The 17,403-nt window shown below is 41.3% G+C and overlaps 1 protein-coding gene across 2 annotated transcripts in view; it reads left to right on the top strand.

Annotated features, from left to right (window-relative positions):
* Positions 1-6: 6 nt before the first annotated feature.
* TTC38 (tetratricopeptide repeat domain 38) overlaps positions 7-17,403 on the top strand; it is a 22,566-nt gene continuing 5,169 nt past the window's right edge. The window contains exons 1-14 of one of the 2 annotated variants that reach the window (XR_004417635.1): positions 7-78; positions 4,011-4,088; positions 4,547-4,628; positions 4,976-5,147; positions 6,072-6,245; positions 7,095-7,170; positions 8,061-8,180; positions 10,344-10,403; positions 11,450-11,488; positions 12,247-12,328; positions 13,204-13,369; positions 15,254-15,413; positions 15,679-15,752; positions 16,196-16,362. Coding sequence is in view for 1 of the 2 variants with exons in the window: in XM_033057204.2 (XP_032913095.1) it covers positions 55-78; positions 4,011-4,088; positions 4,547-4,628; positions 4,976-5,147; positions 6,072-6,245; positions 7,095-7,170; positions 8,061-8,180; positions 10,344-10,403; positions 11,450-11,488; positions 12,247-12,328; positions 13,204-13,369; positions 15,254-15,413; positions 15,679-15,752; positions 16,196-16,289 (1,401 nt within the window). In the remaining variant the exon portion in view is untranslated. Of the gene's footprint in view, positions 79-4,010; positions 4,089-4,546; positions 4,629-4,975; positions 5,148-6,071; positions 6,246-7,094; positions 7,171-8,060; positions 8,181-10,343; positions 10,404-11,449; positions 11,489-12,246; positions 12,329-13,203; positions 13,370-15,253; positions 15,414-15,678; positions 15,753-16,195; positions 16,602-17,403 lie in introns of those variants that run through there. The other variant, XM_033057204.2, reaches the window with a different exon arrangement.

The raw sequence follows: 17,403 nt of genomic DNA, 5'->3' as shown, positions 1-17,403 counted from the left end.
CGGCCCCGCCCCGCTCGCGTCGGAGCTGCGGAGCGGCGAGATTGCGGTGGGACCATGGCTGCGCTGAGGGACTGCAAGGTGAGGGCAGCGCTGAAGGGCTGCGAGGGGACTGCAGCGTGCGGGGCTGCGGGGGGTCGGCAGCGTGCGGGGCTGCGAGGGGACGGCAGCGTGAGGGGCTGCGGGGGGACGGCAGCGTGCGGGGCTGCGAGAGGAGGGCACCGCTGAGGCGCTGAGCCAGCGAGGCTCCGTCCTGCCCGTGCCCGACGCCCAGGAGCGGCGGGTGGCTTCCCTGGGGGTTGCGGCGCTGCCGACGGGCTTTGGATTGCGGCGGGCTCGGAGCTGAGCCGGGCTCGCTGTGGCTGGAGGTCACCCTCATACACTCGGGTGGGTTTCGGAGCAGGGAAGCTGCTGCTGGGATCTGGAAAGGGGGAAGGGTCGCTGCACCCATCCGTTTTACTCTCTGGGTCTTGTCCCCAGCGCAGGGGTCCCACGGTGCCCACCTGTCCTTTCCATGGGCCTCAGAAAAGGGTCAGGCCTTCGAAATCAGCCTCGGGTCAAAGAGTGCAACCCTACAGGAGGCGCTTACTGATTAAGTAATTTGCATGCTGTCTTTCTGATAAACTCCTTTTATGGTTGTGTTTTGGTTAATTAAAACAGTGGCAGGTTAAAACAAAGTCTTGAAGATTGTATGTGATAGGTGCGTGATTGACAGAGCTCTGGGGATCTGTCACGCAAGGCATTCAAGAGATGCCAGCTGCAGCCCACAGAGAGCACAATTGTCAGAGCCGGCTAAGATTCTAGCAGAGAAAAAAATACAAATAAACAGTCACCAAGGTCTCATGACTGAACTCTAATCTTAGAGCAGGGGAAAGGGCAAGGCTTTGGTCTCACCAAGAAGCAGTGAGAAGAGCAAAGGCCATGACTCTGTAATACAAGAGGCATCACAGAAAAGACTCTCACCTGGAGTTAGAGAGAGGGTTGTGGGAGATTAGCGTAAGAGAACCCGAAGGCAGCCTCTGTGGGAAGGGGAACTGATAATTGCTTCACAGACTCTTGAGGCTGATTTTTGCCCACTAACACTCCCTCCTGGATTTCCTCAGTCACAGTCTGATACCTCACTGGAGAGAAGCCTCAGGACCTGATTGTCCCAAATAGTCAGGGCAGGACCCCTTATGTACATCCTAGAGCACAAGGGGTGCTGCTTTTTCTGTAATCCCAGTAGTTCTTTAGTTCTCAGTTGGCAATGAGAGGTTAGATTTGGAGCACATCTTTTATGTCTCTTAGGAGCCAGCAGCTGCTGTGGGATGGTTCTTCCTTGTAGCCCATTGTCGTGATGTGCTAGTTCTGGCATAGAGTAGTGCCAGAGCAGTGGCATCCCTGATGGGGCACAGGTTTGTTCTGGTGCTCACACACAGACTTTTCCATTCTTGTGAATCGGCATCAAGTCCCCTCAGAATGGGGCATCATTTTCTGCTTAGCAAGCACCTCAAGCTGTTGTGTAAAACAGTGATGCAGAGACCTGCTCTAACAAAATTTGTTTTTGATGACTGATGCTGAGGGTGGCTCCTGGTTACTTCACAGATTGCTTGTAAGTAGCAAGCCTAACCTTGCTACCTGCTTGACTTTTCTCTTTATTCTTTTTCTGGCTGATAAATTACATAGAGAATAAAAATTTTCAGCTCCCCTGAGGTTGCTGAACAGAGCTCAAAGTCTAACTGGCAAAAAAAGATAAAGGGGTTTAAAGGTATGCACACAGGATTATAAGCATGGCTGGAACCAGTGGAGAAACAGATAAGAAGGACTACACTGTTTTTTTTTTTGCAAGTTATGTAACACAGAAACATGTCCAAAGAAAAAGTTCAAGGAAAGGATGCCTTTAATATCAAAGCATTAAGTGAATATGACTACCAGAGACTCCTTTTTCTGACTCTCCTGGACCGTAAAAGGACCTCCAGTAGGAGGAAGATGCATGCGACTTCATTCTAGGAATTAGTTCTGTGTATTTGGTAAGAAGCACGTATTAATGAATATGTATGGCTGTGATGGATGAAGACCTTTTTGCAAAGTCTCACCACACCCACAGAACAAGGAGAGTGTGTCCTGTGCAGATAACTAATGCCTGCTTTCTAGTGCTTCAAATTGTATTAGGAAGTTTATTCTGGCCAATTTCAGTACAGAGTGTGAATTGTAATGTGGTTATAGTAGGAATTGCAAAGAATATGTGTAATTTTAGATTCAGGTCTAGTCTTTCAGGCATGTAATTTGAAGACTCAACTGCTTTAGCTGTTGGAATGTGAGCCTTTAATCCAATCACAGGATATATTAGGTTATGTTAAAGTTGTCTTTGCCTGGTTATTTAAAAATTTTGACAGATTTTTTGTAGCTAGAAAATGTTATAAAATATAAAATGAGAAGAGCTGAATTCTTGCAGCATCAGGAAGGACTAAGTCCCCATTAGGAGAAGTCTGAATTAGCTTGCCCCAGGTCTGTTTTTATAATATCCTCTAAGTTCTGTGTACTGCATTAAAGTAATGCTGAAGTGATTGGTGCAGCTTCTCAAATGAACTCTGCTCATTTTCCAGCAGCCAGCCAGGAGATGTTGTGCCTCAGACATGTTATGTTACTAGAAACTATGGCAGCCCAATTCTGTTTTGCTTCTTAGCTTTATCCATTTCCCACATTCTTATTGTTGTGTCACGCTTGTGTATGAATCTGTGATCCAAATTTTCAGTTGGTTAACTCCAGAAACTCTGGAGCTCTGCCAGGCTGTTTGGTCTGCAAGCTGATTCAGAAGAACATTATTGTTTATACAGATTTATAGGTTATAGGGGAACAGGGTTTTGTTTTATCATGTCTCCACATGAGGTGTGCCTGTAGCAGAGAAACTCACCAACAACTGTAATGAATTCAGAATGGCGCTGTCATTATGTGCTGGGCTACTGGGATTTTTGGTTCTCTTTAAAAAGAGCTGAGCAATTATTAGTTGCTATGAAGTTGTTTATTGTAAAGGCGCGTCAGTCTTAAAAGGCAAAAGATCCTGAGTGTTAGAGCCCGTGCTAAAAACTTTCAGCATAGAGTCCCAAATAGAAGTAAAGTCCTGATTAGAAATAGAGCAGCTCTCCAGTGCAAGGTCCTGAGAAAGCTGAAGTTGCAGCCTAGTACAGAGTCCTGAGGTGGGGCAGAGGCTGCAGGCTGGTACAGTCTTGAGAAGCAGATACTCCCTGTTTTTTTTCTTCTGTTCTTTGTCTTTCTCTTCTTCTTCTTCATGTGGTGATAGTGATGATGATGATGGTGGAGGAAGAGAGAGATCACTCCAATACACGGATTCTTATTTACAAATTACCCAATGAGCTAAAAACACGAATCTGAAGCATTTCTTCTTAACCTATTAGAATTCTAGTTTCTTAGTATGAAAGTTTACATATAATCTGTGCATATAGTCTGTCTGTTCTATCTGAAAAATGTAAGCAATATTCTTACTATATTTTTATTATGTCTAAAGCTATGTTTTGGAACTCTCATGGAGACTTGTTTTTAAGACTTGTTTTCTACACTGATGTCTGGGGCTTTTACTTTTTAAGGCACTTAAAACATATTCTTACTTACTTAAACTTACTTATCTAAAACTTAAACTTACACGTCTATTTCACGTGTGAGTGGCTTAATATACTTCAATTCATCCAAAGGTTTTATTTCAAACCTTGCATTTTGATCTCTCTCTGAGACCTCTGTTTTTCAAACTCCAACATGGGCAACCCATTGAGATCTTCTGGTACACTTGGTAATTATTGGCTTCTTTAGTCTCACTGCTGTCTCCAACTAGTGGAGTCTTAGATGTAACTACAGTTGAACAAAAGGTTTGTTTCTGGTTCACACTGTCCTTCCAGCTTTTCTTTTTGAAAGTGCACAGCTGATGAAAATATCAGAACAGCATCAGTTTGAACGTTTGTCAGTGTAGCCTGGATGATGAGGGTGTAAAAGGAGCATGTTTGTGTTTGTTTGTTGTGCAGGCCTGGCAGGATGCTGGACTTGTCCTGTCCACGACCAGCAATGAAGCCTGTAAGCTCTTCGATGCTGTGCTGACACAGGTATGACCAAAAAGCACAAGAAAATGTGATTTGAAAGGACTTGTGCATGAAACACTCTTTTCTGTAGCTGATATTTAAATTTCTTACCAGCTCGGAGAACCTCAAAATCAGCCACCACAGGAGTTCAGCCTTTAGCTGGCAGCAGGAATCCCTTTTAAGCAGAGGGCTGTGCCAGATGCTGCAGCTGTGGTGAAAACTTCAGCCAGTGCACTCATTCCACTTGATACCAGCAAACCAGCCAGCTGACAAAAACCCCATTGAAATCCAGGGTAATTGGTTCTGCTGGTGACTGAATTATATTAAGCCCCAGATTTTCTATTTCACTAAACCTGCCTGAGTGGAACATTCGTCCTCTAGTCATTTGCCTTGCTTTTGAATTTTAAGTGTCTGTGAGAACAAAAAGAGGTCCGGTATCACAGAGGATTTCTCGACCCTCTCTTGTTCTATCTCTCTTACAGTATGCAACTTGGACCAATAATGAGAGCCTTGGAGGTATTGACGGGTGTCTCTCCAGGCTAAAGGCAGCAGATCCAAACTTCAGTGAGTATAACCTTTGATTCTGAGCATGGAAAGTGCTGGGTTAATGCCTGTTGTCTTGGTATTTAACTGACTGTTTATGCAAGGGCAAGGTGATAGTTCATAGAATTCTGTAAAACTTCCTCAAAATCTAGAGCAGGCAGAATGCTTTTGTGTGGTGTTTTTTTTCTTTTAATTTCACATAATATTTGAGTAGCTGTCATGAAAACCTTCTGAGAACTTTAGGCTTAGGAGACTTCCTACACCCCTGTCCACAAGTCAATTTTATTGCAAATGCTCAGCTCTTGTGGTGTTTTGTGGAGCTGAAGGCTCTGCTGTGAGCTCAGCTGATGCTGTGCTGTTTCCTGCAGCGATGGGACATGTCATTGCCAATGGCTTGGAGCTGATTGGCACTGGAAGGACTGTGAGACTCGACAAGGAGCTGGACAGCGCTGTGAGAGCCATGGTGGCACTTTCCAAGTCACAGCCACTGACAGAGCGGGAGAGGCTTCATGTGTCAGCACTGGATGTGTTTGCCAAGGGGTGAGTCCTCTGTCACCTTGCTTGAGGGACTATGAAGAGTTCCTTTGTCTACTGCAGGCAGAAGTGAAGGTTGACAATAGTGGTGTGTGATACTAGCTGACATCTAGCAAAGGATCAGGGTGAGATGTCACAGATTGTCCCTGAATTTCTCTCTCCACCCTAAGTGCCACGTCTGGCTGCTGAGCAGCACTGTAGGAGATAAAGTGCTCTTATTGTCACCATTTCCTGGCATTAAGCACTCCAAGTTTTAAAGCTGCCACAGATCCATCAGTGTGGTTCAGAACTAGGAAATGAAGTATTTAGCTACGGTAGGGTCCAGACTCAGATACACAGAAGGAAAGTTACACACTTGTCTCTCTTGTTTCCCTGTGTCAAACCCAATTTCCCCTGCTCACTGCTTTACTCCATATGATAAATCTATATGAGGTGCAGAACTTATGGGCTGATGATTCACTTTCATTATTTGTTTGCCAAACAAATGGGGCAGCGTGGATTTGCCTCACATCTCAGCAAAGGAAATGAGGAAGCTACTGAAGCCCTGCCACAGGGTTTGATTCCCACAAAAGGAGAGGGACGGTGTCTTTGTACATACAAAGTTCATTAGTTATGGTGGGTCCCTATAGGAACTATTCAGCCCTGTAGGAAAATTTTTAGATTTAAGGTGTAAGCTTGTTTCATTTTCCTTGTATGTTGCAGTGATTTGGTGTAACCCAACACAATTTCTTTCATAAGATTTCTGAGAAGGTGCCAAATGAAGATAATCCCATTATTAGTTTAGAAAAGACTAAAGAAGTCCTTCAAGGAAAAGAATAAGTAATTTGGTGCTGAATTTTCTGTTTTTCAGCATCATTTAAGTTCAGGACTAACAGCAGGGGCAGGCATATGTGCCTTTTTTCAGTGATGGAAATAATTTTTTATTTCTAGCCAACTTCCAAAAGCTTGTGATCTATGGGAGCAGATTCTGCAGAACCACCCAACTGATCTGCTAGCCCTCAAATTTTCCCATGACACTTATTTCTACCTGGGATATCAACGTCAGATGCGAGATGCTATTGCCCGTGTTTATCCTTTCTGGACACGTGATGTTCCACTGAGCAGGTGGGTCATGCTTCATTTGGAAATTGCTCTTTACCTGGTGTGCATGGACTACATGATTTTTAAGTTCAGACTTAAAAGTTCAGCATCTTTTGGAAAGAGATCTGTAGATAAAAACCAAGAGTCTAGAAGTTAATCAGACTTGACCACACATAAAATGTGTATTCAGTATCCTCTTGACACTGTTGTTGAGGGATTTTTCTTAAGTGAGCTGTGTCTCTCTGCTATCAAATATAGCACATAGTCTGTAACACACAGGATAAAATCATGTCCTCACCCAGGGCAGTGGCAAAATTTCTTCATTTCTTCCAAAAAAAAACTACTCATGTTGATCCACTAAATAAATCAGGTGCACATAACATCTTTAATTTTCCTTTATGTTGGGCCTTTATGGCTTAATGGGATGATTTACAACCAGTTTTAAAGGGCCACTTCATGTAAAAATACCCTCTTGTGGTTTTGTGGGCACTGGGAAAATGTAGAAGATTGCCTTTGAGATGCTCAGATAGCTTTGGTGACAGCAGTGTTTCACTTCTAGCATTTTAATTCTGTACCTTGCAACTGTTATGGAGACCAGCAGCTGGTTCTGTGTAGCTGGTGATTGCATCTCATCCAGAGATGGAAATGTCCGTTCTGATGTGCATCTTGTCACTGTTTGCTATGCTGGTGTCTCAGGGTCACTCGTTTCCTCTGAGAATTAGCTTAGCAGTTCTGTATCCTGTGAGTTTGAACCATTGTAAATTGCGCTGCAAGAACTTTTTTGAGTTAAATGCTCTTTCTAGTATGTTTTTTCAGTCCTGGATTAAACCTATTTATAAATGGATGGTGTGCTATTTTTCTCCCTTTTGTTAGCTACGTGAAGGGCTACTACTCTTTTGGACTCATGGAAACAAACCTTTATGACCGTGCTGAGAAGGTTGCCCATGAGGTAAACTGCCTGCTGTTGGTGCTAAAAGGCTTGAGAATTCTCAGCCAGGGTGGTGGTTTCTGCCAGTTGTTAGTCAAAGTAGCAAAGAGATACAGCTCAACATGGAAATGCTCACAGAGCTTTGTGAGACTTGTTGATGACTATTCTCACATTTCTGCCCCACCAAGGCAGTTTCACTGGACTGTATTCACTTATGAGCATGTTCTGTCAGGTGGGGTCAGAACATCCCTATAAAATCCATATATCAGCCCATCTCCTGCTTCCCACATGTATAATTGGCTGTTTGCTTCTATTAAAGAATGTTGGATTGTTTGGATGTAGTCTGCTCTTGACAGTCAGTCCTGTTTGGCTTCCTGCTCCCTTTTTTTCCTAGATGCTTGTTCCTGGATTATTGAGCAATTAACTGTAACAATGTTCCTGGGGATCAATACTAGCCAGCCTGTTTCCTTTCTATGAAGGCAGTAATTACACTTGACTTTCTCCAGTCCTCAGGATTATCCCTATCCTCCAGGAGTCTCAGACACAATTAATCTCTAGTGGGTGTTCTTGACAAAACTTCTGTTACATCAAATTGCTGAAAGTGAAAGTGGAGACTAAACACTAAAAGTTAACCTTTACTAGGTTTATGACTAACTTTGCAAAATGCCAAAAGCCTAGTGGGATTTGTTGGGTCAAGGAAAAGGAAGCTGGGAAGTGAAGTCAGGCAGGAAACATTCTCTTCCTTTTCTGTCCAAATCAGACTTCTGGGCTGTGGTTAGTTGGAGGGGTACAAGGATGTACTTAACATGCAGCAAGCAAAAATTAGTCTCTTGTCTCTAGATAAGCAGTGATAAATGTCTGTAATTGCAAATTTGTAAGGCTCATTGTGTTTTTCTCTTTTTCACTCGAAGGCTTTGGCTATAAATCAGACAGATGCGTGGTCTGTCCATACTATAGCTCATGTAAATGAAATGAAAGCAGAGGTGGAGAAAGGCTTAAAATTCATGAAGGAAACAGAAAAGAACTGGAAGGTAAATGTTTTTGTGGCATCCCTAAAAAAGCTCCTTTTAGGTTTTCTTTAATTCCTGCGGCCAAGTTCTTGAGTCCTCTGCCTGCAATTCCTTCCTGTCTGCAGACCTATTACAATCAATGCAGAGTTTGCATATTAGAGCAAATCCTCCCTTGAGGTGCTGCTACTCTCAGTGCAGCTTTTAAGCAAGAGGCAGGAAGAAGTGGCATGTTATGAGGCACATGGCTGTCCCTATTTGTGATCTGTTGTGTGGTTATAAAGTGAAGTGACCACTTATTCTTTCACAAGCTTTTTACTTAGACTGAGGTAAGCACTGACAGTTAATTGAAGGGCCTGGCTAAATCTCCTCATGGGACCTAAGATGAGGTGGGAAATGACGCAGTCAAGTCAACTGTTTCAAAACACTAAAATATTTGTTTGCTTCTGGATGGGGAGAGGATTTTAAGAACAACTGTAAAGAAAAGAGAAATTATGCTCTTATCTTTTTTCTAGTGTACTAATTATTTTCTAGTGTATCAGTTACCTTATATATCCAACATGTTTTATACCATCTTTCAGACTATTGAACAGGTTAATTAGTCTGTCATGTGGTCCTTTGCTGTAAATTAAGTTTCATTTTGTGTTTGACAGATTTTACCCAGTGATTAAGTCTGTTATAGTCAGAGCTGAGGGCTGTGAGGTTTGCCTTTGCTAGAACACACAAGAGTCTATTTTAGAGTCATCTGAACTGACTGTTCCACTTCACCCAAAGAACAGGACTGGATAGTCAAACTAGAAAGGCTGTTTTTGTGCTTGTTTTATTTTTTAGGTTAAGCATTCAGATGGGCTTGAAAATGCAGACAGAAAACTCTTGCTTGAGGTTCACACCTGTCACTTCCCAGAAAGCATTTTGGTTTTTTAATATGTTAGTTTTAATGAAACAGTGATGTAGGGGCTTGACAGTGTGGATGATACCTTAAAAACCCCGGTCAGTGACTTTTGGATCAATTTTTTTTTTAACTCTTGCTTCTTAAAATAGTTGCATTTCTCTGTGATTCATACTCTTTATCCAAATAAAATCAAGTGCAAGCCCACATCTCTCTAGCAGTTTAATCTTTTTCAGAGCTCAAATTTAGCAGCAGGGAAAATGCTTTGCTTTATTTAGTCAGGTAATTCCATGATCTTATTTGTATGACATTTGGAACAGAAGTATGGTATTCAACTTGATATTATCAGTGTTTGTGCCAAGCACATGACTGCTTCTGTTGCATGGGTTTGGTTTGTGATTTAATATTAAACAAGCAAAGATTACCAGACTGTTTATCTTAGCACTGTAAGGCCCTGACATTTATTTGGAACCTTTACCTTTGGGCTTCCTGAAAGTGGTTGTTACAGTTGTCAGTATGACAATAAAGATGATTTTTCCACTTACAAGACCATTAAGTTTAACTACAGAATTGGGAGAGAGTGGGAGGAGAAGGGTGAACCTTTCTGGTATTTTAATTTTCACCAAAAGATTATGGAACTGCATTTGTGTATATTTTAATGCATGCACAAAAATGAACTGCAATTGCCTTGAGCTGCAGTCTAGGGAAGAGGATTTGAAGTTCAAGTGCCAGCTGGAAAGAACAGTGTGAAATTGATGCAGTCCAGCAAAAATTCATCTCGCCTGATGAGCTGCCAGTCTGTTTAGCATCTCTTGCAGCTTCTGTAGCCTGTAGTAAAACTTGTTTAAAAAGTGATTCCTCTTTGTCTGATGTAGGTTCTAGATGGCTGGGATGATTGGCCCTCATAAGGCCTCCATATCCTCCTCTCTCCACTATCTGGCCAGGTTACTTCAGACAAGATGCCTAAATTTTAGATGAGATAAATCTTACTCTTACAGGTGGGGATTAATTTTTTTTTTAAAGAGTACTGAAGAAAGGTGAATTCTGAGGCACCCAAGTGAAACTCTTATCTGGAAAATTGTGTGAGGGAAACCTTGGGTTTAAGGTGTTGCCCTCAATAGCTGCAAAGACAAGTGTACCAAATGAGGTGTCCTGGCAGCTGATTTATATTTCTTGTCTCTTTTGTGTCTCCTGAAGTACTCAGTTTTGCTGAAGGAGGAAACAGAAACCTGACCAGATAACTTGAAAAGAGAAGTTATTTTGCAAATATGTAATTTTTTTTTTAATTTTCTCTCCAGAGCAGTGATATGCTTGCCTGCCATAATTACTGGCACTGGGCTTTATACTACATTGAAAAGGTATGAGGTATTTTCATACATGTGCTTTACAGTCCAGATAGGTTATCTAAAGCTATTTAAAAGGCAGTACTAACATTTACTGGGGGGGTGTGTCAGCTATTTAAAGGGTTATTTTAATAAAATAGCACAATGCTGCATTTACAAAGTGGCATAGTCCTTTAATACTGTTATTTTGGGAATTTTAATTGCATTGGTCAAACGTTTCAAAATCTTTCTAAGAATGTTGAAATATTGCTGTGAGATTATTGCATATTTGCAGATCCAGTAACCTCACTGATTACATTTAGCACAGTTATTAGATAGCAAGATGAACTTAGATCTCTAATTTTGAGACAGAAATTAACAAAATTGTTACCAAATTCAGTACTCATTTTTCTGGGCCCAAAATTTGCTGGCTATAAAAAAAGACGCCATAAACTCTAAATTGGGTTGCCAGTGCTATTAATTATTGTTACTAATTCTTACTGTTGAAAGTCTTTAAAAATGGTTGAAATTTTATCCAGCCTGTCACAATTTCCTTGGATTTAATGGACAGCACTTGTGGGGTTCAGCTTAATAGGGAGATAAATGTGGCAGCATCCTTTGGCCAGAAAGCAGAGTAACATAGAAGGAACATAATTCTCAGTAGGAGTCCAGTAGTTTATTTATTTTGCCACTTCCTATCTACATAACTTTTTTGAAGGCTACTTAAAACTTTTTTTTTCCCCATGTCTTTGCATGCACCATGAGATGCACTGGTTTTTGCAAAAATCCCTGAAAGGAACATTAGAATGAGAGACAATACCTCATGTTTCTCCTTCTTGCTTAACTTGTGCCAGTATTGGTACTTATCCTTAGATAAAACCTCAACATACTGATTATTTTGCCTATTAAATCCAGGCTTCTCTGCTTTGAATACCCCGAAGTTTCTTTGACTTGGTTTGTTTTGATGAGGCAGTCCTGAAGAGCTGTTGTGATGTCTGTTAATGTGTTTGTGTCTGGTTGCTGCCAGTCTCTGCTGGTTGCTGTGTCTGCATGTTAACCACAGTCCTCCTTTGCTTTTCCAGGGGGAATATGAAGCTGCTTTGACAATTTATGACAAGCATGTGAGTAGGGGCCCTTTTTTCTTTACTGAGATCATGCCAGATCACAATGTGTGCTTTCTTCCTTCTGTGTGAGATTGAAACCTATCACAGTGTGTGATCTGTGTATAAATATTGTTTACATCTGTTACTACAGTCTTTTGGGGAAACAACTTCTCAGCAGTTCCGGGGAAAATGCCTCGAGGACTGGAGTGTTAAAATCTGAGTGCCTGAAAGAGCTACAGTGGTACTGATTTCCATTCTGTCCATGTTTCTTATTCATACCTTTTAAAGGATGTATATTAATTTTCCTATAAAGTCAAGTCACATTTACAAAGAACTAGTTTTGCATGTTAGGTACAAAGTCCACTGTCTGGATTTTGAAACAATCTTTGTAAATAATCAGTATCAAATTAGATAACATAGCACATCTTTGTAAAGATTGTAAAAATACTGCCAGCATTAAGAAAGCTGCTGGGCAGATTTCTATCTACTAGCATGGATCAAATGAAGTAATATTTATGGCACAGTTCTGGAAAAAATAAAATACCATGGTGAGTCTCCATATTTACTGAGAAAATCAACACATGTAAAGCTAAAAAAGTTTCTGTCATTGCAAATTCCTGTACTCAAGAAAGATGCAATTAGGACATTACAAAACAAGTAATTTTGAATTAATAGAAGGATAAAATTGATTTAGTACTGTGAAAGTAAGTTTGATAATCTCAGGAAGTTTCTGCTAGCACATCACTTGGCCAGCCTATGAGTACTTGTGATTACAGATTGCTCCCCGGTGCCTAACAAGTGGAAGCATGCTGGATATAGTTGATAACTGTTCAATGCTCTACAGGCTTCATCTGGAAGGTAGGAGGATGTCCTCTGGCCATTCTTTTTTGTAACCTTTTTTTTTTCCTTTCCCCTGCCATTCATGTTGGGGTAGTGCTTTAATGTAATTACACACAAGCTCAATCAGTGTTTCAAAAGAAACTTGAGGAAAGCATCAGTGTAAAATTCCTAATGATGTCTGTAAGCTTTATTTTTCCCAAGAGCTTCCATTTTCCATGCCAGTGTGGCATAGCAGTCAGCTCTAGCTAGCATAGGTCACATACTTCTTCTTTGACAAATTCACTTATATTGTCCCTGGAGGTCTGAGGCTGAGCAATCAAGTGCATAAGCCTCTAAAAACCCATAGCATTTTCTGGATGTAAATTTCCAGTTAGAGCCTTTTTTTTCTGTAATAGTTTGTATGGGCATATCACCTTCTGGCTTTTTGTACTTTCCTAACTCAGCAGCATTTCCCCTTTTTATGTCATTGTTTATACACTGGGGTTCATGGCACGGGACATGATTTGCAGACAGCATGTCACACTGTTCTGCTAAAGCACTAATGAGGTTTTGGGGTTTTTATTAAATCCATCTTCTCACTCTGTCTTGTGGTTGCTACAGATGGCTCGTGGTGAGCAGCACCTCCAAGACATTGTGAGCAATCTCATAATAAAGCCGGAAGCTCACACAATGCAGACTAAAACAATGCCTTTAAACTCCTGACAGTCAAGAAACTCTTGGCCCAGATAAGGCAGGCTGCAGCTAAGCATTATTGCTGCATTAATTTTGCCACATCAGGAAACATTCTCTTGAGTTCAGTAGGAATGCTTTTTATGCTAAGTGGCTGAAAGTACATTGCAAAGTCATACTTTTGCATGTGGCAATATTATTGAGAGAAGTCTTTTTATTCTTAGGTGTAAAGCTTGGGGACAGGTGGAATCATCTGCTTGGGATTACAAAGAAGCACACCAAGGATCACATTCTTCTGTTCAATGATGCACACTTCTTGATGTCTTTCCTTGGAGCCAAAGACCACAAAGCTACTGAGGAGCTTTTAACAACTCTGCAGGAACTTGCCAGGTAAGCAAGGAATTCCTGCACTGGCTTCAGTGAATAGCCCTCTGAACTTCAGGGCGATGATGTCTCTGACTTGCTGAAGCTCCAACAGCTCCTGCCTGCCTTAGCATGTCACTTAGCAGGGCAACATCCAGTTAGGAGACCCATATCATTATTTATTTTTTGAGGTAATGTCTGGAGGGGTTTCTCATCTTGTTGAGCAAAAATCTTTTGTGTTAGAGGGCATGGACACCACCTGAGCAGTAGCTGTCTATTTCATTTTAGTGGGGTCACACTAAGCTGTGTTACAGACAAGGAGTAAAGTATGCTAATAAGAACATTCTACAAGATATGTCAGCTGTCTGTGGTGGATCTTTTCTGCTCTAGTTTAAAAGGTTGATAACAAAACATTAGTTGGTAGTGATATTCTAATGGCTACTCTTTAATGTGTTGTTAGGTCCATCTGCAGGAAATTAAGTTTCAAGAACTACTAAAGTAATAATCTAGAATATTTCACTTTCAGTATTTAAGTATTGCATCCAAGAATTTAGAGATTTGTGTTCCCTTAGGTATTAAATGAATGTGAGTTGCCTTGGGTTTCTTTGAAGGGGTTGATATATATATATATGCTTTAAATTCAATTTCTTCCCCTCATACACCCTTTTTGCCCTCTGTTTAAACATCTGTTGCTTCCTTGCCTTTAAAAAAGGGAAGGAGAACCTGAAATTGTCACTGTTTGATCTTGACTACATGTAGTTTCAAGTAGTTTTTAAGAATACTTATCAAAAGAAATAACTTCAAAGCAAGCCTGTCTCATTTAACTAAAGTAGAAAGCAGAAAATATGTTTTGTTATTTATCCTATTTGTATAAAGTATGCCAGTATATATAAAGTATATATACTATATAACAGAAAACTGTTATATATGCGACTTATTCTTTCACCCAGTGCTTCCTTTTATGTACTTCCTGCCTTAATAATACATGTGTACATTTTTAGCTGTAGTGTGAAATATTATTAAGCTTAATTTCATTATTTAAGAAAGCAGGCTGTGAGCTGAAGGAGCTATGTTAATGATTGGATTAATTTACATCTGTGACAAATACATAATATATAAATGATACCCAAGAGGTGTTTTGTATGTGTTAAGAAATCAGTGATACAACCTGGGCACAAACAACAGTCCCATCTGGCATTGCACCGCTATTTTTCCCTGGCCTTAGCCATGGAAACTTGCTGGGAATTTGTTGGGTGTCCCATGGCGCTCTCTGGTGGTTGGTGTCACAGGCTCTTTTCCATGGAAATGTTGGACATAAGAAATTCTTCCATCATTTTCATCACTTGCTGTCTCAAGTTGCTTCAAATAACATCTGTGGTGAACTTCTATCTTTCTAGGATGCCACAGTTTATTTAAGGAATGATAAACACATAGGGCAGGGTTGCCTACTGGAAAATGAAGGCTGGTCCAGTGAAAGAAACAGAAAGTTTTTTAACGCTGACTTGAGAAGGAGCTGGTTTGCAAGGTCATGACTGGGAGCAAGGACTGATGGCCACATGTGGCCAGACAAAGGACTAGCAGTAGGATGTTCTGGTGAGGTCAGCAGAAGAGAAACTGCAGTTTTCTTACTGGCCTAACCCAAACTGTTTATTGCAGGGGTAGGAGGGGTTGGGCTTGTGCCTTTTGTGGGTACATTCAGGAGAATAAAAACTGATTCCTGGATGAGTAACAAAAAGGTGAAAGTAGCATAACCACACCAAAAGGTATTACTTAAGTCAAGTACCTGAAACATCAGGCTTTGTACAGTAACAAAAAAACTCAAAAAAACTGTGTGCAGGCAGTGGCAGGCTGGCATTGAAATATGAAATTCTGCTTTGGCCTATGGAAGTTAACCACATTTTCATTCTACAGAGCACCTCATGAAGACCACCAGCTTTCCCTGGCTCCTAGTTTGGGGCTGCCACTGTGCCAGGCTTTTGTAGAGTTTGAAAATGGGAATTTTGACAAAGCTGTAGACCTGCTGTACCCAATCCGTTATGAACTAATCCGAGTGGGAGGCAGTGATGCTCAGGTAAAGGAGATCCTTTGATGTGATTTAATCCCCTTTCAGTAGCCGCCATTAAGTATTTACCTCATTAACAGCACTTCTGTCTTAGACAGTGAAAAGCTGAACTTGTGACAGAATCCTGTTTGCAAATACTTACCAGCAGGGATAGCTCTTTATTTTTAATGTTGATATGTTTCCTTTCTGTGAATTTAACAGTTTGGAAACCAGGACATTGTAACCAGCAATACATTATGAATTAGTACTTTGTATTTTGTTGACTTTTTTTCAGAGAGATGTCTTCAGCCTGTTACTGATTCATGCTGCTTTAAATTCTAAATCAAAGGCCAAACAAAACCTTGCAAGGTGAGTATTTCCCTGATAAATATTTGTGGAAGTAGTACTGTTGCTAAAAGTAAGAAGTAATGAATATATTCAAATCAATAAATTTAAAGCTAAAATTCTATGCAAGCATTTGTGTTAAATGTAGCAACATTTAACCAGGATAAAAAGTACAATAGCTTTCAATTCCAGAAGTCGCTCTTGCAGCCTGATGGATGATCTGTCTGTGTTCAAGGGTAGTTGATTTTCAGATGATTCTGTGTTCAAATATGGCCAATTGACCATGTGTTATGGACTGCTAAGCTTCTGTAAACTGCTGCAACTCCAGTCAGTGCCACTGCTGACATCTGCTTTGCTGGGAAGTCAGAAGTGTGGTCTGCCACATGGGCTTGCCTCCACACAGGCTGTTTGGCAGAACAGTGCACGTTTATCACCCACTCCTCACCCTCCTGCTTCTCCTTTCACAGGTGTCTCCTGCATGAACGTGATGTGATGAGACCAAACTCACCAATGACTGAGCGGCTGATGAGGAAGGCAGCAGCCGTGCATTGCATGGCATAGGGTTTTCCTTCAGCTGAAGAGCCAGAAGCTTTCCACAAAGTCTGGGTGCAGGGAGTGCAGGGGTACTGTGAAGGTATTTGGGGAGGTACTCAAGGCAAAAAGATCTTAGAATAACTTCATTTAAAAAAAGATAGAGCTGTTGCATTTCTAGAGGTTGTGTCTTAGATGATTCCACAAGGAAAGAAGAAAACTTGCTGCTAATGCACAGTTTTCTGGAGCATCACAAAGGCACTGCTGCTCTGCTGTATTTTCCTGAACATTCCCTCTGACCCTGATTATACACAGTGCAGTAACAGTGCCTGGATTTCGGTCTTTCTTTGGCCCAGTTTGTTACTTGGCCTACGTGTGAAGTAAACTGCACAGGTAATTCAAAGGGAGCTTTTAAATAAAGCTAATAGGAAGGTGTGGGGCCAGAGGCAATACAGGCATGAACTGAATTCCACATCGAGCTTCCAGCCCATTCAGGCAGGTGTCACAGATCTGTCTGCATTCGGGATCTCTTTTCAGGTATACATTTTTTAACTCCATCTCATAAAATTTTTCCTTTCAATATAGCAACGCAGAGCTTTTTGGCCTTACTAGGTGAATGAAACCAGAGAAGAACCAGACAAGAATAATGTCTATTTTGACATGGGTGCTCCCCCAGCACTTTTAAATCTTTCAGAAAGAAGGGAAAAGCCTCAATTTCATCTGAACAGTACCATCTCTGAAGGGTATGTTGGACTCGATCTTAGTACTTCCCTGAGCTTTTGGATAGTCAGGACTTACTACCATCTCACTCCAGAGAGCCCCTGCATGTTGGGGTTTAAACCAGGGTTAAAGCACACACTTCGGAGAGGTGAAGACCAAGAGTTCTGCCGTGGGAAGAAGACTCAGGGGATGGATGCACATGTGATGGGACAAACTTCAGTGCTGCAAGTCAGGCACGACATGAGCCACAGGCCTCGAGGGAGTTCTGGTGCCTCTGGATTGCTACAGCATCCCAGAGCTAATACATTGTCTTGCAACAGTATTCCAGAAATCCCTAATGATGGGGAAGATTGTGTTTCTCACTGAAACTGGACTCATACCTCCTCTTTTGGAACAGAAATCCCACACTCTGCAACTGCTCAAG

The sequence above is a fragment of the Catharus ustulatus genome, chromosome 4 (assembly GCF_009819885.2).
Source record: "Catharus ustulatus isolate bCatUst1 chromosome 4, bCatUst1.pri.v2, whole genome shotgun sequence".
Lineage (NCBI taxonomy): Eukaryota > Metazoa > Chordata > Aves > Passeriformes > Turdidae > Catharus > Catharus ustulatus.
Note: the sequence above shows the minus strand (reverse complement) of the source record. Positions and strands in the feature narration are given on the sequence as shown.